This window comes from Thunnus albacares, chromosome 2 (assembly GCF_914725855.1).
Source record: "Thunnus albacares chromosome 2, fThuAlb1.1, whole genome shotgun sequence".
In the NCBI taxonomy this organism is placed as follows: Eukaryota; Metazoa; Chordata; class Actinopteri; order Scombriformes; family Scombridae; genus Thunnus; species Thunnus albacares.
In genome coordinates, this window is record NC_058107.1 from 7769719 (window position 1) to 7795089 (window position 25371).

The 25371-nt window shown below is 39.9% G+C and overlaps 1 protein-coding gene across 1 annotated transcript; it reads right to left on the minus strand.

Annotated features, from left to right (window-relative positions):
* Window positions 1-1503: 1503 nt before the first annotated feature.
* bicdl1 (BICD family like cargo adaptor 1) lies at window positions 1504-24220 on the minus strand. Its single transcript, XM_044364146.1, has 10 exons — window positions 23403-24220; window positions 21948-22163; window positions 14166-14282; window positions 11827-11973; window positions 11469-11648; window positions 11068-11286; window positions 10143-10286; window positions 9121-9251; window positions 7810-7930; window positions 1504-5648 (listed from the first exon to the last, which is right to left on the minus strand). The coding sequence occupies exons 1-10, from the start codon at window positions 23793-23795 to the stop codon at window positions 5472-5474; spliced, it is 1845 nt and encodes a 614-aa protein (XP_044220081.1). The 5' UTR covers window positions 23796-24220; the 3' UTR covers window positions 1504-5471.
* Between the last annotated feature and the right edge of the window lie 1151 nt (window positions 24221-25371).

Below are 25371 nucleotides of genomic sequence, written 5' to 3' on the forward strand. Positions count from 1 at the left end.
CAATGTCCTTCTTGATACCTTAGTTTGGAGAGTATAAAAATCATCCTTATTTTCTATTTGACAAAATCTGCCAAATAATGCATTAGAGTGAATATGGTCTAAAGCAGTTGTTCCCTAACAGTGACCAATGACCTGGGAAAATGTGACATGAAACTAAAGTTGAAGTTTTTCACATGTCAAACACAGGTTTCATTCATTTGGAAATAGTTGTGGAAAAAGTTGTGAAGAAAATGTAGTTCATGTTCTTGATAATATTATTGAGATAAACTCTGATAAAAAATAATAATAATTAACTGATGCTAACTCAAATATTCGACACTTTTATCTACTTTGTTACAGACAAGAGATGAGCCACACAGGTAAAAACTTCTATCATGGAATATGTGATTTTATATCACAATATCAGTATATATCGCGTTTTAAAACATTTTTGGGGAAATCAACTGAGAAACTGACAACGGGTTAAATAATCAGACAGGAATGTCTGTTTTTGGGTAATCAGGCAATTTAAATACCTGACACTGCATCACATTGATGCCAATGTCATATAAAAAACAATTCTGCTATTAATCAGTCTGGCTTGTTGATCTGCTACTTTGTTCACAATGGTCTAATACATCCAGAGATAAAAAAAAAGGGATATCTATCAGTATAAATGGTAAGACAAAGTCTGGAGAGGTCATTACATTTATTGCCTCTAATCGCGGGCCATTTCCTAAAAACTGAATATAAAAGCGCTTCATCACTTGTTGACATTTTTGCAATTTTGACAAATGGTGTTAAAATATAAAAGCATAAGGCTCCACCTCACTATTTCATGTGAACAATAATTTAGTGAATATGGTGATGCATACAGAGGATGTCTTATACTATTACAGTTTTTACTGATTGCTGCAATACACAGTTCACTTCAGACCCAGAGATTTATAGAAAGTGTTGGGGGATAAAGTGTGTGTGTGTGTGTGTGTGTGTGTGTGTGTGTGTGTGTGTGTGTGTGTGTGTTTGTGTATACACTGAATCAAATATTCAACCCCAAAATGTGTTTTTGTGTCTCTACAATTCCATCAAATAGAAATAATCCAGATGTATTGTACATAATTTTAAACACATTTCCCCAAAATTCAGCCAGACATATCTGGTATTTTTAAAAACTTTGGGAACTTGACTAGAATTTAAAATAAAGTTCTGCGAGTTTGAGCAAAGTCTGGATGCACAGCACAACTTTGTATTGACTGTCCCACCAACAGGCCTGACAGGTTTATGAATGAACAACTTAATGTTATGATTTTTTTTCTTCAAAAGAATCTTTACATCGATGATGTTCAAACTCGTTCCACTTTTTTGATAAAACTTATCCCTGCTCTTGTTGTATTCTTTGTAGATGATGGTGGTCTCATGTTTCAGCAGAAGGAGACACAGATGCAAACAGCTCATTTCAAACCTGTGACTGTGAGAATCAGAGAAAAAAAATCTATTTCTGTGCCAAGTCAAAGGAGACAAGCAGATTGTAAAGTATTTATTTGTACAAAATAATCCCCCAAACGCTAAGAAAATTGCATGATAAATATTCTGAATAGTTTGAAGCATTCTGTAACTGTAACAGTGCAGTTAGTCAGCAGTGAATGGAAGCACTCACACGGAGCACAATGAGTCCACCAAAAGCACTAAATTCCAAACAACATCCGACCAAGAAGAGATGAGCAACAGAAAACACACTCAATGGTATGTCTCTTTGTCACTGCAACACACACACACACACACACACACACACACACACACACACACACATACACCCACTCAGCCCACAGTGGCAGCATCGGGATGTTTAACACAGAAACACACAGAAGACAGCGTTTTAAAAATGCTTTCAATCAGAAAATGAATCAGTACAGTCTACAGTGTTGAAGCGACAGTCTTGAACAATACATACAGTCAAACAAGAAACAGAAATAGTAATTAGGACATAATGTGGACAAAACCAAATATTGTTTTTCTAACAAAAAGGTGACATGACGAGAGACAAATTACAGTCTGGTTATGGCAGGAGTGACTGGTGTTTAATCCAAGCTTGCTGCAGGTCTTTTCCTCACCTGTCAATCAGACAGTGGGGGAGTCTCAAACTAGCTAACACCCAATCCAACATTCAGTGTTTTCATTTCACCCACATTCACACTTTACATTTATTTCTGCCCGGGCGAAGAACATGTTCCTGTTTTTCTTATCTTTTTCTCTTTAGTTTTTGATCACGTCCCTTCAGGCAGGCGCAGTAAAAGATCTGGGTACCACCCTTCACAAAGAGTTATAAGGTGGGGTTTTCAGTGGTTTATAAATGCTTCATGGATCAGTTATAAACCACTAATAAGAACATATTTTGGGTTTATCCTCCTTCAGGAGTCCATTAATTTTCTGTTTAGCTCCAGGAAGACTCATTTAATGGATTGTTTGACCTCTGACCTTCTGGGAAGGGGCTGCAGAGAAAAATTCATTGTTCACACTTTAAGCCCCCCTATGTAACATTTATAAGCCTTATATAAACATTTAATACACTCTTTATAACACACTATAATGTAGTTATAAGCAGACTATTTAAGTTTTTATTAATGTACAGTATTTATCAACAATTATAACTTCTCCCATGAAGACATATTTTATATTATTACAACTGTGTTTTACTATATTGTCATTCAATATAAAATATATTTACATACCACCCTTTATTTATGGGTTCCCACAGGAGGAGTTATACATTAATAAACACTTACATCTGTTTATAACTACATCATAGTATGTTGTAAAGCATTTATTAACTGATAATATACAGTCTATAAATGGCTTACAATTGATCTATGAAGCATTGGTAAACCCTTTTTTAACCATTAATAAAGCCATTATTCACATCTTATAAACCCTTTATAAAGGCTGACTTATCAGGATATGATGCCAAGAACTGTCTGATCTGAACTTAATGATGAATTTGCAATTTATCGGGCACTCTTGGATTAATAATTGAGATTAATGAAGCTTCTCGTGTCCTTTCAGGTATATTACCCAACACATTGGTGAATAATTTGGTTGCTCATGTAGCTCTTGCCAGCTCTACTGCATGCCACCCCTGAGCAGTCAAATAAACATGAATGATAATGTCTGAGTCACCAGAAGAATTCCTGCTCACAGTTAGGACACAAATGGAAAAAAAACTACAAATAACAATGTACAGGTATATTTCTCTCTAAAAAAAGGTTTTCATCCAAAAGTTATGCATTTTTTCTTATAAATATATCGATTTCATCCAAACCTATTTCGACTTTTTTTTTTTAATAAAAAATCATTCTTTGGGTTGATCCTTCCCAACAACCAGCTGAGATGACAAGAAGACATCTGCATAGGTTTGCACAGCTGCATTAGACATGAGTTCAAACACAGACAGACATGAGACATCACTGTGCCACGCTGTAAGTCATTCATGCTCAGAGATTTCAGGTCAGCACATACTGTATTACCAATGGAGTCACAGATATGTCACCTAAACGGAAGCCCGACAGCTAAGAAATCAAAGTGCCTGTGAAGTATTGAAGCAATGAGAATGGAGGTAGACCTTTTTCTATTAGTGTTTAACCAAAGCAGCTCAGTTGTTGACCACAGCAGAGGACGTGTGGAGTGTCTTAACACCTACATGTCTTTTGATGATATGAAATTCAACAGGTTATTGTTGAGAAACAGATTGATTAATTTGGAGATCTCATGAGCATTTTACAGCTCTCCCTCCTTCTCACGCTGATGTAAACATTTTTAAATTTTGGTCAACTAGGAAGATGATTGACATCATGTGGACGATGTTGGACAGTTCTTTTTCCTCGGAAAAATGATATGTTTTAAATGTTAAATATAATGTGAATTGTAGAAAAATAATACTGGACAGATGCTATCACTAACTTCAGCCACCCAAAGATTTATTCACATGTTGGAGATGAACATGAAGGCCTGGTGGATCTCAGGGAGGGTCTAATGAAACTTTATCAGGCATTAGGGGAAATGTAGGATCCAATGTTTTAGGAGCTTGATATTAGGAGCCTAAAATGCATCTGCTGCTTCAATTTTTACATTTTTTTTAAGGCTGCATTGATGGTTTTTCTTGTTATGGCAATTGTCTTTTTACACATCAAGCAGACATGAAGCAACATTATCATTGATTCGGACAAACAAATTTTAAGTCCAATATTGTCTCTCCATCTATTTCTGGTTCTTTAGCTGGTAAATGCTGCACCATGCTCACCAGCTAGTCGCTAACTGTCTGTCTGCCATTTTTAACTGAGCAGGTAGTGAACAGTAGGTTTATGAGAGCTTTTTCACTGAAAACAGCTACTGTAAACCAGGTTGTTAAGAATGATGTGAGCCAAAACAGTGAAGTTAAAGTTGTAAAGTTAAAACAATAAGCAAATAAATGCTAAAATGCTGTGTAGAGCTAAGGGGAGCTGTAGAGTTGGGTAACAATTTTCAGTGGGTGTGTTACTACGAGCGACCCCTTTCACACTACATATACTCATTTGATACATTGTTAATATAAAATATTGTGTCAGTGCAGTTTTAATCTTTTGTAAGTCCCTCAACTTTATGTGAGTAAATCACTGGAGAGCCCCTTTAATAGTTTCCTTTTCTCACTTTGACTGGACATTTGGGTGGTAAACCTTGGTAAATCCTCACTGTAAAATGACATACTGCCTAAATGTCAATAAGAAATAAGCATTCTTTTTTGTCACTTGTTTTGTCAGATATACAGTACACTGTGTGATAAATCCAGCTGTGGCCTCATGTTGTGAACATCCCCTGAACAAATGAATAAACCTGAGAGATCACATATGGGTTGGTTGCAGCATCACTGCTCCGTACCAAGATGATGCTCATCATTCTGTTATGTCTCATCATATTCTGGTACACAACTCTGTCATGCTATCCTCATCTGTTCCCATGATCCTGCTGTGTCCCATATATCCCCTGTCTTTCCCCAGACTCCTTGGCCTGGTAACTGGGATGCATACAGTAAGAGTTAGTACATAGTGTTCCCTCTCTACAGAGTTGGCAGTGGGGTAGTAGAGATGGTTCGTAGGCACTACAAGGAAACCTTCCTCTTTGGAGGTAAACTTTGTGACCCTGTTCTTGATCTGTAAGACCACCTTTCTAAGAGAGGGGCTGAAGCCAAAGCCTCTGGGGAAGTCCTATTCTTATATTTCTATCTCTCATTGTCAGCAGTCACCAATGAACCAGTAAGAAGAAGAGTAATGGGACAGATAAAGTGCAAAAATGACCCCCCCCCCCCCCCAAAAAAAAAAAAAAAAAAAAACTTCAGTGTGTGTGCCACTGCCCATCTTTGGCTGTGTTGTTACCCCTGTACTGTGATGTCATTCCCTCCTTCTCCCTCGCCTTGTCTGTCTCTTGTCTGTCTGCTGTGCTGCTCAGGGCTTGTCCAACAGGGCTCAGTTCTTTTTGAAAAAAGAGAAAAGTCTCCTGTCCCGGTCGGAGATGCGGTGAGCTCGTCTGGAGGACTGACCGCTGTGGGCCCTCGATGACCCTGACAGGGAGGATGGGGCGGAGCGCCACTCGTCCTGCTGCTTGTCCATCAGCTGCTGGTCAATCATTCTGTGCATATCATCCTAGAGACAAGAACAAAGAGGCGAATGAAAGAAAGACGAGAGAGGTCAGACAGAGGGGGTGTATGACGGTGTCAAGGGATGTTTTGAGGAGATCAGACTGATTGATTACGTGTTAGGTAGTGATTACAGAGACACCACAATCACCTTTCACCCCTCTGTAGATCATTTGTTTTTGCTCAATATCTCAAAAAATGTAATCAGAAATGATATATCTCCATATCCATTTAGTTAGATCAGTATATACAAAGTTATTTTATTTATTTGTCTCTTTTTTTCCTTTCCACCATGTCTTTTTTTTTGTTTTGTTTTTTTTGTAATTCAACTTCAATGACACGCCATTACTGTTATTATTTGTTATTGTTTTTCTGTGCTTGTAAAACCAATTTTAAGAAAGTAAAAAAAAAAAAAGAAACGGTATATGTCCCAATCTGGCATTTGTATATGAGATTGGTCAAATTGTCAAAGGCCAGATAAACATAGTAGGGGGCCCCAGGGCCAAAATTAAAAGCAACTTCCACATTTTTTGCCCTATGGCCTAATACTACCTAGCTTGTGTGGTAATTTGATTAAAACTCATTACTTGGAGGAATATACTAGGAATATACAATATATAAATTCAAAACTGAAATAATGAAGGTGCTGTAACTAGTAACAATTATTTTCAGTTTTAATTAATCTGTCACTTATTTTTAAAATAAATAGATAGTGGACCCTGGTCACAGATCACATATGTGTACGTGTTGTGAAGAGTGTCTCTGATTCATTTATCTGAATAATTTTAGAGGCCTGAAGATGTAAAATTATCCAGTAATTTAAAAGAAGATGCAAACATTAGAGCAAAGTCTGAAAAAAACAACAGAACTTTGAGTTGTAGCAATATGTTTTTTCTGCTTTTCAATCTCGTTAATCATCTTGTGACCCCTGAGATTTACAATTTGACCCCTAGGAGGGAGAGCCACTGTTCTTAATTGCACCACATACTGTGACTTACCTAATGGATGAAAAGAAAAGTTTCCAGGTTTGTCGTTAGTAGTTATTGAGAGATAAAACCACCAGGGGGCTCTGACAAACTGCTAAATCAACAATTCTGATGAGAGACTGAAAATTAGCACTTGATGAATACATGGTTGCTTCTCTGAAATATTTCTAAAAACAAACCCTGAGTAAATCAACTAAATTTTATTAATCATGTTTAACTATCTGAGCACACTTTTTACAACTAAAAGGGTCTTTTTACTGTGGATCTCACCTAATCACAAACAGTAGCATTTTGATCTACTGGAGACACATGGGTGTTTTTGATGTCTGTGTTGTCATCTCGTAAGAGCTAAGTTCACCAGTGAGTAGATCACCTAAAAACATTCCTTGGGGGGGTGCAGGTGTATGGAGAGAAGAGACAAAGGCAGGTGGAGAGAGAGAGTGGTGGGTTGAATGATTCTCAGGGGTGGTTAATGGTTTCAGATAGAAAGGGAGCTGGTATGGGCGTTTCTCCGTGGCATGGAATGGCTCAGCATGGCGTGGTCAGGTTAGTGCAGGGTAGAACGGCGAGATGGCACAGCTTGGCTCACCTCTAAGGCAGGAGGGGGGGTACCACAGGGGAGAAAGGGTGGTACGGAAGCTGAGAAAGGCCACTAGATCAGAAACCACAAGAGCCAAACAGTAAAGAGCCCTGAGGAGGCAAACTGTGGGTAGGGAGAAGAGAGAGGAAAGAGCTGCTAGTTACAGATGAGGGAGGGGAGGGAGGGAACACACACATACGCACACAATGTCCTCAGGCTACATATGTTATATGTTTCCTTACTGACATACATCCTCAGAAGTTAACTGAGTGATTTAATGTATGTGCACTGAAAACTGTTAAAACAGAGAGACACTAGACATGAGTTACAGGGAGGGGAAGGAAAAAACAAACTGATCTTGAAGTTAGTGTCATTTCATTTGTACACAACTTGTAACATCATGAAGTAACACATTTCTTTTATATATATTATATATTAGTCTGCCTATTAATTTAATTTTAAGGTAAATAGACAAAATTCATCCAAAAAGTAATTTAACAGAACAGCTTTATTGATGCAACAACCTTTTATAAAGCTGTTCCAAAATATTTGACAAACGGATTATTAGACTTTTCCTAAAACGCTTGTGACCTTTGACCCACCTGCCAAGCCTCCAGCTGCTGCGACAAGTTGAGCTTTTGCTGGATGGCGTCCAGGAGCTGGCCATTCAGAGACATGATGTCTATTTTACACTTGGCCAGCTCCATCTCCACCGCTTTCTTCCTGCAAGACACACATACAGAACAGCTAGTGATGTCATGCTAGCACAACGGCTTTATAGAGATTCTGCTTCAGCTGTTTTACATGCTGATGAATGTAGAGTCTCTTTAAAGGAATAGGAAGAAATATGCATATTTGCCAGCCAGTTAGCCTAGCTTAGCATAAAGGATGGAAGCAGTGGCAAACAGACAGCCCATCTCTGTCCAAAGGTAAAAATAAATCTTTTTAAAGGCCACTAAATAATACGTTATCGTTACTACCTCATGGAGACAACAAGACTTCAGAAAGTCACTGCTCCTGACCAAGAGCTAGTCCAGCACATAACGCCCTGTAACACCACAACATGATGTTTTTACACTCTATTTTTTGAAAGGATTAAATAAACAAGATATAACATTAATAGTGATAATGTGTGAACTCTAGAGGGGCTGGTATGTAGATTTTCTACCTATGAAACAAGCCATGCTAACTGCTTCCCCTGCTTCCAGTCTTTGTGCTAAGGTATGCTAACCATCTCCTGGCTCTGGCTCAATATTAAACGGACACACATGAGAGTGGTATTGAACAAGAAAGCGAATAAGCTGATATTTCCCAAAATGATGATTCATTGAAGCAAAAAGCAAAGAAATCCAGTCTCTACACTCTGCATCTTTTTAATCTCTGTGTTGAAGTGAATTTAAGGATAATTCTGCATCATTACAACTTGGGTCTTATTTTCAGTTTTAGCTATCATTTCTGCCAGTAATCCCTGATGTCTGGGAACATAGCAACGCTACTATAATGGCAATCTTTTTAACAAGCTAACGAGTTTAGCCAAATTATCTAAACCCTTCCTGTCTGTAAACAGTGATGAACGTGTATGGACACTTTGTTTTTTCATCCAAATTTGTTTAAAACCTGTATGATTGTTTCGTGTCCACTTGCAGTTCTTTTTAGGGATCTCACCACATTCCCAAATGTCAGCAGTTAACTTGGTGAGTACAATATTATTATTGTAATAATACAAAATTAGATCTAAATTGTATTAAACTAGAATTATCATTTACACTAGTCATTGTATGAAAAGCATTAAGTTACTGCTCCATTCTACATATTCTACATAATTGCAGGTGAAATTGAATTATTATTTGGAGTTATAACAGAATCAATGTAGCACTCATCAATATTCATGCAGTATTGTGTTGTGATCCTACTTGGCTATGGCGTCATCTCGGTCTCTAATTGCACTCTGGAGCTGCTCACTGGGTTCTCGGACTTCAGCCATCACCCTCATGCGCTCATTCTCCTCCTGGAGAGAGCACATCTCTACAGAGAGCAGCGCCATCTGTAGGGTATATGGGAGAATGACACACGTGTGATTGTTCACAGTCTCCAATGTTATATCGAGGGTTGCTTGTGTGTGAGACTGATATTTACTTGAGCCAGTTCAACAGGAGAAGAACTGACCTGAGTATGTGTTTGGAGCTGATTTTGTCTAAATTGTGAAAAACAGACAAGGTTAAAGGACCAGTGTGTAGGATTTAGTGGCATCTAGCGGTGAGGTTTCAGATTGCAACCAACTGAATACTCCTCCCCCTCCTGTTCCAAGCATGAAGGCAAAACTTGCAAAAAACGTGAAAGGACCTCTCTAGAGCCAGTGTTTGGTTTGTCTGTTCTGGGCTACTGTAGAAACATGGCGGTGCAATATGGCAGCCTCCATGGAAGGAGACCCGTTCCCTATTTATATATAAACAACTCATTCTAAGGTAACAAAAATACAACAATCCTTATTTTCAGGTGATTATACACTAATGAAAACATACTTATGAATATTATATTCCATTTCTACCAAGTCCGTTCCACTAGATGCCACTAAATTCTACACACTGCACCTTTAAAGCGATGTCCTATATTAAAAACATACATGACATTCATATCGACACACAAACTGCTCTGTACTACATCTGTAGCACTGGGTTGTTTAAATGTGTCTCTTAGACATAAGCACTCTTTAACACAATGTTATTCTGCCAAGAGAGATTGGATGTGATCTTAAATTAATGAGGGCTTTCTGACACTCTTCACCTTATTTGCAGCAAAGCCTTGTGAAGATTTTTGCCTTCTGGTCAAGCTTTAACATCTTCATGTAGGCTATCAGCTAATCCCTGATGCCTCACTGTTGTGCACATACATAGCATGTGTATGACTGAACACATGTGCAAGTAGAAGCCAGTACCTGATTGTGCAGCTGTAGCAGCTCCTCTTCATTGCTGCGTGTTTTGTCCTGCTCGGCTTCGTACAGCTCTCTGACTTCTCTCATTTCTTCTCCCAGCTTCCTCACCTGCTCCTCCAGAGCTTCCTCATCGCTGCGCCGCGAGCCCTTTCAACACAAGACACACACCACTTCACAACACAAACTGAAATATGTATTGTTACCACCTGAAGTACATTTTTGTGTGTCTCTAAAATGATCCCACAGAGGCTCCACCCTTTCAAAGTATTATTAAGTTAGCTGTACGTCAATTTTGCAACATCATCAACGTTTTTGAGGAGGTATTTTTCTAGTAGTACTAGTAAATAATAATTTTCTGGACAGAAACTGTATATTCGTAGGCAGGTTGGAAGGGAATATATAATTTGATACTAATCAAATAGGAGAAAAATAATTGCAAATAATGGTTTGTGTAGCTGAATGTGCAAAAAAGTAAAATTAGTCCACAGGTAATCGTACAATTCAGGTACTAGTATGCCAAACCCTCGCTATGCTGTTGCTCCCTTAATTTAGGCTATGTCAGAAAATTATCCCAAATTTTTAAAAGAAGCAGTCTATGTCATGATTTTAAGCCACTCTGCTCTCTAGTTCATGAGGGCTCTTTGAGTTGCGTGAAATAAATAAGATTTTAGCGATTCTTTCACAAAAGTGAAAAAGTGTTCTCTGGTAATTACAAACTGCTTATAAACTCCAACAAGAACTATGTAACTGATATACAATCTCCTTGTTTTCCTAAACATGTCTTGGAGAATTGTTCTTATTTTCTCTGTAATTAGTAACAAATTACATAGTTCTTAAATTATTGGGAATTTACGAGACCTTCACTTTTTTCAAATAGCAGCCATTTAAATATTGCTGACCAACTGCCAGCATTCAGCACATTCAGTACCGTGGACTCGTTGCCGTCCAGCAGATTCTGTGTCAACCTCCGTAGCTCTAGCAGGCTGGTGTGGAGGCTCCCAGTAGGCACATCCTTGGCTGAGGACGTCTCTGAGGACTCGTCCATGGAAGAGTCTGTGGACAAGGCCGAGTCTGTGACGTCGTTTCCCCGGAGATGGGAGCAGAGCGAGCGGACCTCACAGTAGGCCTCCCACAGCTGAAGACGCAGCTACACAGTCAGGGAGAGAGAGAGCATTTAGAAAAAGCACAACAAAAGTATTTCACAGTGGTTTTGGTGAGCTGTCCCACCTGATATTCACGGTGGGCAAAAAATTAAACAAAACATGCAAACAGTCCCCACAATTAAACACAATCCTACTGCTGTAATAGTAAGTGCAGGTGCTGGTTTACCTGCTCCCTTTCTTGCTCCTGCTCCTCCTGCTCCATGCTCTGCTCTATCTCACAGAGCAGACTGGATGGGTGGGGTGTGAGGCTTTGGAGGCTGTGCTCCTCCGTCAGCTCCTCCAGCCGAGCGGTCAGCTGTCTGTGGGACACCTGAACCTCCTGGAGCTCCAGCTGGCTCTGACGCAACTGGGCACAACAAAGGAGTCAACTTAACAGTGCAAAGTATAGTATATAGAGATTTGGAAGGACTGCTAATTGTAGCAGGTATATACTGTACACAAAAACGACAATCACAATATCTACAGAGGTTGTAGCTACCCTAAAAAACATGACATGTAACAGTCATTCATTCATGTCTCTGTACCTGTAGGTCCTTCTCGTGACACTGCTTCTCAAACACCAGCGTCCTTTCTCTGAGGTCATCCACTGTATTCTGCAGCAGCTCGTTCTCCTCCAGCATTGCATGCACCCGACGCTCCAGCTCCATCTTCCTCTCTGACAGCATCTTAATCTAACATGTCAAATAGTAGCAGTTAGATACTGCGCTGCGGGAAATAGGTATTAAGTGAACAAACTGAGGATTGTCTTGATTTCCTGGTCGATAGCGGTCAGATGGGCAGCTATGGACCTGATTTAAGTCTAAATTTTGTTGTTTCCCTGACTCTGAGGTGCACTCTCTCTCACACACACATACGCTCTTACACAAAATTAAAAAGTACTCCCACTGGCCTAAAGAATGTTTGTTGCCTAGCACAGGCGTAGGTGTTAGTTGCCACCCTTGTCTTTAGGAATGTCTTGGTGATATGTCATGGTCTCCACAAAGCTTGATATCAGCTCACTCCTTCCCATGCCTGTGTAACGGCCTTTGAGTGAAGGCTAGCATTACAGCAACCCAACGTATTCCTCATAGTGAGAGTTGTGTTGTTTTCCTTTGTAGCTGCCTGAGCAGCTTTCCACATTAAACAAACATCAGTTCTTGTTCATTTTTATCCCTCCTGCTTTTGACCTACATCTGGTAACCTACTTCACAGTGCAGGAGCTTATATGTGAATCGGTTGCTTTTACTACCATATGAGCATCTAACATTGCCAGGTTTCGGGCTGCTATAGTCTCTGTCTGACACAAATAGGGCAGAAAGCCATTAGTCATCGACACATGTCATATGAAAGGAAAGCGAAAAGTGGGAGCACCCAGACATTGCAGTATCTCAGCTAAATATAGAGTGGCTGTTTCTCCCAATTATAGTGCAGGCTCTGAAGTCTGGGTGTTTTCTGTGTAGCTTTGAAGTGAAGCCACGGGGAAATCTGAACTGCTTACATTGTTATGCTCTAACAGTACCTGTGTTTATGACATACAGTATGTGGCTGCTATCATATATGAGCACATGACTGACATCACAACACATATCATGCTCCAATAACCAAGCATGTTATTCATGCCTGATCTTAGAAAACAGGGATTGCCATAAGGATGTGGAAATGTCAAATAGAGATTTTTCACTTCTATTTAAAATTCCTTTTTAGCTTTTATTCCCTTTAACTTCAGATGACAACATGAGAGCTGAGTTTCTTTAACATTACAAGACATTAAATGTAAAATGCAAATTCATTATGGTCAAAAGTGTCAGTATTTTATTCAGAATGAGATTCAGCAGTCCACCCAATGAAATAATAGTACTGTACCCTATCATCAACCAGTTTAATTGGACAGAGAGGAGAGGCAATTCAAAATTCAAAAAAAGCAAAATCTTGGTGCAATCCTTGTTTCTGTATTTTACAAGACGTTACATGCAGCATGCAGTCTGGCCAACAGACAGCGTTCGGTAACCACTCACTTCTAGCCCTTGCTGCTCCAACCAGGAGGGAAGGAGGAATGGGTGAGGAGACAGATAAAGATTACAGAAAGAGAGGAAAAGATGAAGTGCCCTGACGGATTAAACAGTACCTAGGAATGCTAGTATAGCATGATAGATGATCACCAGCCTCTGAAAAATTGGACATTTGTTGATTTTTTTTCACTTATTATCAACAGAAACGCCAACTTTTAAGTGAGACTATGTGACCTTTGCTGAACAGCAGCTACATGAATTTCCCTTCATTTCCCAGGTTTCCCTTGAGCCAGTTGCATTCGAGACATCATCATTAGGCTATCTGACTAAGAGCAAATGAACAGGGACAAAAGCAGGAAACAATAACATGTCTCATGGTGAGGTATGGTTTGTTTACTTCGTTTTGCTTTTGTGATAAAGCCATTGAAATAAAATGTATCTCTGACATGTTTAAACACAGTGCAACAGTAGCAAAAGTGGTGAAGAGTCATTAAGTCACTGAACTCACTTGGTAATGTCAGTTACACAGCAACATCTATAAAACAGTAGCTAACATCACTAGCTACTGGTCATACTGGACCAAGTGAGACTGTAGTGAACTGGACAAGGTTGCGTTTTACTGCTTATAAATTCAATCTGATTTGTAAGAGGAAGAATGTGTTATTTCTTCTTTCAAATTTTACATAGTCTCACTTTAACTGCTGTAGGGATGTGCTGTCACCTTCTCATTGTGTAGCAATAACTCCAAACAAGTTTTTTACAGAAACAAAACTTGGCTGTACTTTGTTGTGTTAGGATTTTTGTCAAATTTTGGTGGATCAACTGTACTTGTATAAAGTGATCTACAAGGGAAAATGATACTGATAATGGCTCACCTCAGCCTGTAGAGTTTCTAGTCGTGTCATGTGCTGGCTTGTAGACATACTCTTCTCCCTGAAGTCATCCCGTAATGAATGGACCTGAGTGGACAGCTGCCTCTCCACCTCTGCAGCCTGGACAGAAACAGACAGACAGAAAGGTCAGAGAGAAAAATGAAGTTAAATTTGTGTCTAAAAGTGTGTCTACCCTGACATTCATTATTGATAAAGATCCCCTGCAGACATGTTATCTGATATGGTTTTTCCACAAACAAGTTCAGTTACCTAGTTAAAAATTCATAAAAAATACACCTACTCAATCTCTCTCATTGAAAAATGCAGAATCTTTGAGTGTGCAAATATCTTTCATTTCAAAAGTTTAACTACTGAACACAAGATGTCTCCTACTTCACCGAAAAGTCTGCTTTCCAAAAAGTCTGTTTTCAGAGTATGTGGATTGAAGGTTTCAAATTTCTACATCACACTTGTGTCAGACACACACTGGACCATGACTGGCCTACATACTAGTTGTGATGTCACAAAATCATGCTCATATGTGCATGTCTTGAAGATTTAAGGTGAGCACAGAGAATGAGCATTCAAATGTCAAACTCTGCACATATATCATTGTACACAGTGTAGGTCAAACATCCAAGTGAACTAACAATATGAAAACACATTTTTGAGCAGAGGACAACTTTAATGTTGACATTCTTAATGTGTTACATTAACTGCTCAGTTAAATTAGAAGCATTACTCAGCAGCTTCTCAGCCTGTCTTGCATTCCCAAGATACTGAGGGAGATGACTCATTGGAATCTGATAACAAATAGCACACACACATGCGCGCGCGCACACACACACACACACAAAAACACACACACACACTTAAACAGACATGTACAAATGCATAAACACATCAAAGTTTACTATGTACTAAGTGTTATTGATGTAGTGTTATTTGTTAATCACCGCTCCCAAGTCTATTGCAGTAAATGGTGAAATAGCTGTTCCCATGAAAGCATAATTTTACCTAAATGTCACAGCTCTTTTCAAAAGCCTTAAATAGTCGAGTGTATTTGTGCACTCCAGCTCAGCAGCAGACTGTGGGCATCAGTTGAGCTTATTGGACAGGTGGGATCAGGCCACACAGAGCCTGGCTGAGCATCATTAGCATAGAGCTGCACTCAGGAAGCTTCCGTTTGCATTATCATCACTGCCATGGCAACAGCAAAATCCTAAAAATCACTCACTTTCTACGGCTCACTGAGGATACACAAACTGTAGTAAATGAGTCAAACAGTGTAAGCACGGAAGTGACTGATCTGCGCAGCAGTTACAAGATCAATTTCTATAACCGTGGAGAGTTCTAATTATCAATGTTTTTCTGGTTTGTCTTTTAATCACTGGGTGATGAGTGAAAATAAATCTGACTTCTTAAAACATCAATTTGAAGTACAGCCTCTGGGTGGCACTAAACATTGCTGCGGCCTCTCAAGAAGCTTACAGATTTGCCAGCTGGTCGTGTAGGTACATTAGCTCACTTCAGTTCACTTTTGTCCTCAGGTAACACTGGTTGTATTCTGTAGCTGTGTTCTGCTGAGAGTCTCTGGAAAGGATAAGCTCCCAGGATGGCTCTGCTTCAGCTTCACTGTTCTGGAGCTTGAATCTGGACAGTGCCTAATACTACATCTCTCTGGAAGCACGACTACTCTGTCGAAATTTATATGATTTTTAGGATCCTGATAAAAACTATGGAATATCAATTCAGTTATGCATGCCAAAAGGTCAAAATGTTCTCCTCTAATAGGGAAAAATCTAGGGCAAATTTTGGCAGATATACCTGTCTCCCATTCTGGACACTCAGCAGTGTTATTCCATAAGTACTGAGATCAAAGCATTATGCATTCTTGAGGTATACAGCAAAGAAACTATAATTTGAGCTAATAACTTACTAAAGAAATGGCTAATTTTATAAAATCTGGAATATAAAATATTTTCCTTGTGTACCAGTCAGAACAGAATTAAATAATGGCTGCTAATAATTTTCACTACTTAATATACTCTAAACTCCAGTTGGGTGAAAATCAGAACACTTCACGTTTGAATTAAGTTGTCATTCAAAACACATAATGCTAATTTCTGACACTGAATGGATGGGAATTGATTGATATAGTGTAGGTTTAAGTTAAAGTGTGGCTCAGAACTATTTGCAACTACTTTGTTGCAATAGTCTTAAGTCACATTGACATTAGTATGAGCTAATGTCTCTGAAACCAATGGTAGAAAGTAACTAAGCACACTTCCTCAAGTACTGCACTTGAGTACATTTTTTTGTGCTTATACTTTACTTGAGTATTTCCATTTAATGCTTCTTTTTATATTTCAGCTTCACAACATTAATTTGACAGCTATAGTTACCAGCTACTTTACTGATAAAGAAATTACACACAAAATATACAGTGTAAGATGTGTATTGTATGATGTGTAAGTGTATGATTTGTTGTAATAGATTAAAGGACCGGTGTGTATGATTTAGTGGCATCTAGTGGTGAGGTTGCAGATTGAAACAAATTGAATAACCCTCCTCTCCCCCTCCCTTTCCAAACATGTAGAAGAACCTACAGTGGCCATGAAACTTGCAAAAAAACATGAAAGACCCTCTCTAGAGCCAGTGTTCTTGGTTTGTCTGTTCTGGGCTACTGTAGAAACATGGCGATGCAACATGGTGGGCTCTGCTCCCTATGTATATATAAAGGGCTCATTCTAAGATCACGAAAACACAACGATTCTTATTTTCAGGTGATTATAAACTAATGAAGACATGGTTATGAATATTATATTCCATTTCTGCCAAGTCCGTCCCGCTAGATGTCACTAAATTCTACACACTGTACCTTTAAATGACCCAGCAAAAGTATTTAAAATGAGCTCCAGCTTGATTAACTACAACATTAAAATGATATTTATACATAATGAAACATATAATAACACTCACAGGACTAACTTCTCTGCCTTATGAGTAGTTTTACTTTTGATACTTAAAGTACATTTTGCTGCTGGTATAGTTGCTTTCACTTAAGTAAAGAATCTGAATATTTTTTCCACCACTGTCTGAGCCAACAGGCTCAGTTATAATGACTAGATATGGGTTTCTATGTGACAGCTGTATCATCCTGCCTTTTTTGTGTGGGAAACAGATGTGCAGTCAGTGGAGGCCAGTGCAGGTCAAAGTGGTAACGTGACATCTAACCCACTGACCCAACACACTAACAGATTCAGATCATGACAAAAAAAAGCAGAGTTGATCACAGACAGTCTGATTTGCAGATACTAGCTTTATCTGCGCACAAATTCCTCAGATCCCAGATCAAGCATTATAAGCACGGCAGGACAAACAGGGGCAAATCAGACTGTTGCAGCAGAATCCAGGGCAGCGAAGTAGGGCTCAGCAGCAGAGAGACACATTCCTTTTACAGCCTGTTTACTCTGACATTTATCTGAGCAAATACTGTATACTTACTTTCCAGAGCAGAGCTGAACATAACTCTGTCTGTGGCAGTGGAACATGATCTGGCATTTATGACTACAGGTGCATCTCGGGTCTTTGGTCGCGCAACCTCGCATCAAACTATTTGTATCCTTGTGCCATTCTGTAGAGCACATTCCCATGGTAACGACACATAGAGTTTCATTTGCATGTCACTCTGGTTGTCATAGCAACCAAGGAGAAGTGGGATTGGTGGACCTGCGACTTGTGGTCTCAATGCTTCTGGTATTTTCCTTAGTCACTTTCACACAGCGTTGCTTCGTCTAGACTTATGGAGGATGAGCAACCCCACGTTCAAATGGTTGCATAACAAATCCTTAGAGTGACAATACATGCCAATCACAGAGCCGATCTTGAGAGCAACAGCTACCTTGGGCTGATGGGAGGCAGACGTTATGTGCGGCAGTGACTGGATGTGAACGAAACTGATGACTGGACAGATGCCTAGAGACCATGTTCAACACTGGCGGAGGGAATGTAAAAGGAGGGGTGAAACTGAATCACCTGCAGAGTGTGATGTGGAGTCACTGTTCTAATGACGCCACAAACAACATGGGATGCCTAATTTCTGCTTTTGTCATCCAGAAATATTTACATTATACCGTGCTCGTTAAATTGTGGCATATTACAAGTCAAAAAGAATGAAATTACTTCCCTTTCTATAGCCTCAAATAAACAACTTTGATGAGTCACTAGAAGCTTCTGTCTAATGTCTAATTAGGTAAATTTTAGAGGCTGACGCAATTAGAATTAACCATGGCCATAAAGCATGAATCTTATGCTGGAGTCAGTGCATCCCTACCCATTCCTTTTCTGAGCATGTGTGGTAATGTAATTAGAGAAAGGTCCCCTTCCTGCTGGTTCACTCTGATCAGATTAGGTCTGAGAAGTTTGGCTGTCCTCACACTCAAGACCCATACAGACCAACACACACCTCCATGCCTCTATTGCTGAAGGCTGTTTCTGTATTTCTCTGTGTCTCACATATTCAGTAATGTATAGACTTATCACTCATCACACACACATATACACGTCCACAGAGGAATAACCACCGGGGGTATTTGTGTCAATCCAGCATAAGATTTGACAAAGGGACAAACATTTTAGATTTTCTCTGTCCAAATATCGAAGTTACCTGCTGTTATCAATTAAGTAGAGTATGGAGCCGAGTTGTTTTGGTTCCTGACTGAACGCATATGGCAAGGCTTACCATGGATTATAGCCTAATCCCCTCAGTGCTGCATTTTACCCCTGTGACATCATTTCCTACGGAGTGCCCTGCCTTCTCAAGGTCATCCCACTGCAGCCAGTTGAGAGCTCTGTAAGGAAATTATTCTTAACAATAATCTCAGGTTATTCTCAATCTTAACTTTGGCTAAAAGGTTGGCTTTACCCTCTGAAGAGCTGGCAATCATATATGGAGGACAAAAAATATGAAATGTATAAATTAATAAAAGCTGAAAAGAATACACAAATAAATAATTAAATGAATTATTAAATTAATAAACAACAAAAATGTTCGTAATTAATCTTAAAATATTCAAAAGATTTGCTTTAGAAATCACCCTCTGAAAATGTGACAGTCTTATATGGAGTACAAAAAATGACTTAATTAATGAATTAATTAATGAATAAATAACTAAATAACTAAAATCGAATAAATATCAGAAAATAAATAAATAAAAGTCTTTAATCTATTTCTACTTCTCTACAAATATACTTTTATTATATATATTATATATATATATATATTATACACTTAAAATATACATGTAGATGTATAGAAATGTTTTAAGTTTATGAAATGTCTTACTCATGTACTGTCTTTATTTGATTATTTAATTATGGCTTTAGTTATTTATGACTGTATTTATTTCAGCACATATTTATATATTATTGTGTTATTCTAATTAATCAAAATACATACTTATCTATTGATTAATAAGTCATTTTTCCCCTCCACAGTTAAACTTAAGCCAATGCTATTCTTTCTGTGGTATAGCCATGGCAGCCGCAAACTGGTTAAACTTTTTATCTACTTCTTCTGGTTGTGTGTTATTGTAAACTCAGGGGCTGTGGACATGGCTGCTTTCTCAATTAGGAGCCTGGTCCTCAATAGATGTGTCTGTTGTCACCGCAGGCATGTCAAAGGACTACAACAACAAGCTCATAATAATCATCATTGATGGGCTGTGTAGAGGAAGATATGCTATTCCATAGTTTTGGACAGGGTTAACAGGAGGTCACATGCAGACCTATTTAGATTTGATCAGAGTGTTCCAGTTAAAGAGTTAACTATAAGGAGAGATGGGGAGGGCAGATGAAAATAGCAGGCCTACAGCAGCCTCACTACTGCAGAGTTTTCTCAAGGTAATTCTACATTCCCTCCATTCATTCAGAGCTGTAAACAGTTAACATTACTCAGTGACAACCCATTGCTTAGTAATGAGCACAGACAGAGAACGAGAGAAAGAGAAGAAAGAAAAAAAGACGGAGAGAAAAAAGATAAAATGAGAGAGCGAGCTAGCACTGTGGCTGACCTCATTTATTCTATTATCCAGCAGGTCTCCCTCTGCCTGCCGAGCACACTGAATCATGAGATCTGGATCAATGCAGTCAATTAGGTATCGTGAATTTCACTGAGTCACAAAGAACACAAGATATGCTTTCCCCAAAAACGCAAAATGGACTGACAGAAATTAAATGCAGTTTAATTACGCTAAGTGTCTGCTCTTGCTTAGATCTATAGAGACTGACCAGTCCAGCACAGTCCATGATTGCAGTGTGATGATGGTGTTGGGGCAAGATGGGGCAGGAGGCTGACATAATCTGATCAGGGTGAGAAAGGGAGCTGGCCTGCAAAGCAGCTAGCTGGGGGTTAAAATCAAACCATGCGGAGCCTTCTCCTCCCCGAGCAGCGTGTACTCATATCTTCTCCCAGGAGGAGAAGTGTGAGTGTTGCTATAGACAGCACTGCCAATGGGGTTATCAAAGCACCTGTGCAGGCTTGTCAACCATTGTGTACAAAGCTCTGGGGCATCCTGAAATGTGGCTGTGGTACCCATTGCTAGCCTACCTGGCAGCAGCCAACACTGTGAGGCACTTACTGACCTTTAAGTTGTTGTAATGGTCTTACAGATGTTTATATTGTACATCCCTCTGACAGGCAAGGCAGCATAACGTAGTCCTGCTCTTGGAAAGCAAGCAACTGTTGTTGAATATTATGCTTTTCAGCCACACAATTTGGGATATATGATTATTAAATCAGTCCATATGGTTACACAGACAAGCCATAATATTTTTCCAAGTGTGGCAATGAAACCAACATGAAGATACAGAGCATGGACAAATTAACAGGAACACCTGCTACTTGCTACAAACACAACAATGAGTGGCCACAGGGCTGTTGCACTGTGGCGACTCTGTCTGGATAAAGTGTCCTTGTTTTGGTGTAGATTGAGCAGATTGAGGTGTTGTACTGAGCTTCTTAGGAGGATCCGCTGCAGCTACGATGCTGCCATTCTCAGCTCCATCAATCTACATCTACTGCCAATCTCAGTTCGCCCTGATGTGTTTACAGTACATCACATCAAGGGGGATATAGCCTAAATAATCACTCTATCAACCCTGAGCACTGCTGTATGTATATATGTATTTATGTATCTATCTATTTGTCTGTCTATCTCATATGGGACCTTTTCTATTCTGCCCGTCATAATAACTGCATTCAAATTACCTGTCAATATGCAGAGTGGTATTGCGTAAGTCTGCAGTCCAATCACTCTAAATTATTCAGCATAAGACCCTGAAGCTCCCCTTTTATATTGATGAGTTAGCATAATTTACGTGAAGTTAGAGAGAGACAGACTGAAGGATGGTAGATCCCCCCTAAGGGATGATGATTCCTCACTTGGCTGAGCACCTTATGTCATATAAGCCAGACTTGAACTGGACTGAGTGGCCTCGAGGCCACTGACAGGAAGAAATACAAACACACACACACACACACACACACACACACACACACACACACACACACACACACACACACACACACACACGCATACTTGCACTTTCATATGTTTCTTTGTGGGGTGGAAGGGCATTTAAAGCAGCATTAAGACCATGTGACACAGTGACTCAAAGCCCAGACTAATTGAGTGTTCCATGCAGATTGGCCCAGCTTGCCTGAAGCAGCACATCTGAAGCATACATAAACATACACATACACACACAGACCCTGCTCCTCACCTTACTGAGTTGCTCCAGCAGTCTATGGTTCTGTTCAGAGAGCTCGCTGATGGCCTTGGTCTTGTCCCTGTCAGCCTCTCTCAGCTGGACCTGGTGTCGTTCCAGCTCACCCTGCAGCTGCTGCACGTCTGTCTCCAGCTCAGCCACACGGCCCTCCCACTCCCCCTCTCGACTTTCAAGACGCCGACGCAATTCATGCTTCTCTTGCTCCAAATGCTGCATGTAGACAAAGGGAGAGAGGGGGCATTATGGTTTAACCTCCATTGGATTGGATTTGATGTTAAGTATTGCCTAATTTTAAAAAACAAATGAAATCACTGCAGATGTGACAAAGTCAGACATCACACAGATGCTCACAGGTGCTTCAACAAACTGAGAAAGATGTGCTCAATCCTTGGAAAAATGTTACTTCAGTGAAGGTAAAAATGTTCAAAATTTGGTCCCTTCAGCAAACTTAATTGTACACTATACAGCAGAAACTGAGGGTTTATTACAAAACAAGATTTAAAAAAAATGCAAAATGATGATAACTGCAACTATGACACAGGTTGAAAGACCATAATTATAGGAATTGGATTGAACCAATTTCTTGTTTCCCTAGTTCCTGGAGTGACAGTTTAGATAATAGGATGCTTTTTTCTCTTCTCTTGATGGCAGTGAACAGTGGACAGATGCACTGCAGCACCAGTGGCTGCCAGGGTTTGGATGGGGGTTGTTGTTATTGGTTAAGTCCAAGGCTGAAGCATCTGGCATCTGTATGGACACTATTTTCATCTCTGGGTAAATGCCTGAACAAAGGGGGGGGGGGGGGGGGGGGGGGTCAAAAGAGAATCAAAACATGACCATACTAACTACCAGTTAGAATAGGATACCGGGAACTGTAACAACATCAATAAGGAGAGTCTGATATTAGAAGACAGCTTATTTCTTTGAGTTGCAACATGAGGATGAATATGGATCAATGGGCTGAACAGATGTACAGTAGATACAGTAGGCCCTGGACAGGCACAGGATTAGTCTTTGTGGTTTTTCTCAGGCCACGTGTTGGCTTGTGTGAAGGATTTTGAAAACAACAAGAACAAAAGCTCAGCTGTGCAGTTTTCATTACAAACGCATGTGTGATTTAATTAACAGACTGTGCTGCATTTTTAGCTCTGCTGCTGCTCACTGTAAAGAGGGAGGCAGTGTAGTTTACGTCAACTTTAGATCAGAATGACCAGCAAGTTTTATCTCAGGCTATATAATTTCTTCTCAGCTTAAAGCACATTAGGTATTATTATAAGCTACCACTATGAAGGAATCGTGAGATGAAACCCTCGTTCTTTGACAGCTTAAGAGTAGAATCTGTTATGGGTTTGTTTACATTGAGTAGGCCCAAACTTGACTATTACACTTATGGCATTTAGAGGACGGAATTAAAACTTGAGCAAATTATATTTTATTCTGTTAGTTTACCTCTAATTTCTCACTGAGATCTTTGTGCATTTTCTCATATTGCTTGGTCAAGTCTTGGTTTCTCTCCAGCAGCGCTTTGCCGAGTTTAGCGGCTAAAACCAAGTCTTTTTCCTTTTGACGGAAGAGCGACAGTAAGTCTGCGTTATGCCCCACCGCAGGCGCCTCTAGGTCCGACAGCTCCTCCTCGCCATCCCGCTCCCCTGTGAGCATGGCCAGTTCCTCCTCCAAGGCCATGCCGAGGCCTCCGGAGCCGGTGTGCCGCAGCGGGTGACCCTGAAAGCCGCCGGGCTCCTGAGCGGCGGGGCTGGTCCGGGGCTCCATGCAGTCGCTGTCCAGCTCCAGTGGTGCTGAAACCACGGCAGACGTCTGCAGGTCTAGGCAGAAAGCGGACATCGCCGCCCGGCGGAGGAGAAGCCAACAGATAAGAGCCGACTGATTTCACTCCGGAAGAACCCACCCTGCTCTGACTGGGTTGGGCTGACCAGACCGACTTGTAATCGACAATTCATCCATCGCTCTCGCTATTCCGAGCTGGATCCAGTTAGACTGAAAACTGCTGTCTTTCCAGTTTCCTAACGTCGCCCTCTCCTCGTTTACCGACCAGCCGCGGCTCTAGCTCTGATTGAATCCCCGGCAAACACCGTCTCCTCTGTAGCTCACTGACTGGCTTTTAACTATCAGACACACAAAATGTTTTTATCCTGGTATAAACCGCCTTGATGGGCACTCCGCAGCGGTCGGTCGGTCAGGGTCCCTCCCGTCGCAGGGTCCCGGTTCCTCCATAATGATCGGCCTGTTACACCAGAGGCATCTGCCAGCCAAATAGATGAGCGCGATCCCGATGCCTTCTCAACCTCTTTCCCTTCTTGAATGCGCGGTCCCGCCACGGTAGTGACGCCAGCTGCAACCTGTTACAAACGGTCACCCCATTGGCTTAAAATGATAGCGCCATATTTTGGTGCCTCTCACACATCTGTGGCACCCAGTGAAAGAGCAGTGAAGACATGAGATAACAACAGCTTGTTGCCTACAGTAATGCCCCAGCTATCGTGAGAAAAACCTGTGGTGTATGCGGAACCCATGGACGCATAATAATAATAATAATAATAATAATAATAATAATAATAATAATGATTAATACATTTAATTTGTACCACACTTTTCATTCATGTGAAACATTCATGCTTGACCTCCTATTCGTTTGGTAAAACGCCATGAATTTACTTTTAATTAATTAATTTAATTTAATTAATTTCATATAGGTTATTAATATGATATTAAATAGTAGCCTGTCCGAAAAAACTGTCGTCATAAAAAGTTATCGTGATGTTTTAACTATGCGCAATTTTATATAGGCTAACTGTGTGCAAGTAGGCTAAATGATAAACAAACATAGCGCAAATGTAAATATCATGGCCAGTAAGTCGATTAAATCTCCTTTTCAGTAAATGATACTTGCATAAAATGTTACCTCGTTGGAATAAATAAGGTCATAGCTACCTTTTATAATGTTACCTGCTTTAAATTTGCAACAAAGCTAATTACTTAACGCTAGCTAACGTTTAATTTCACTCCATATTATGTAACAAGAAGACGGTCTGAACCGGAGTCAGTTAAGGAGTCACTTTATCACTAACGTTAACGTTACAAGTCTTCCTTCAGTTTTATACATAGGCCCGCTGTCTTATTTGTCTTTCATGCTAGACACAGTTTGATGTTGTATTTATGCCTTCAACCTATTCTCAGAAGTCAGAAGTTTACATACACTTAGTATTTGGTAGCATTGCCTTTAAACTGTTGCAACATGATGCTGCCACCACTATGCTTCATGGTTGGGATGGTGTTCCTTGGCTTGCAAGCCTCCCCCTTTTTCCTTCAAACATAATGATGGTCGTTATGGCCAAACTTCAATTTTTGTTTCATCAGACCAGAGGACATTTCTCTAAAAAGTAAGATCTTTGTCCCCATA

Excerpts from the sequence above, each read along its gene's own strand:
- bicdl1 (XM_044364146.1), bottom strand. The coding sequence starts at position 23,795 with ATGTCCGCTTTCTGCCTAGACCTGCAGACGTCTGCCGTGGTTTCAGCA. Across the intron at positions 11,287-11,468 it reads AGGAGCAAGAAAGGGAGCAG|CTGCGTCTTCAGCTGTGGGA; the intron begins GTAAACCAGCAC and ends CTGACTGTGTAG. Across the intron at positions 7,931-9,120 it reads CGAGATGACGCCATAGCCAA|GAAGAAAGCGGTGGAGATGG; the intron begins GTAGGATCACAA and ends TGTGTCTTGCAG.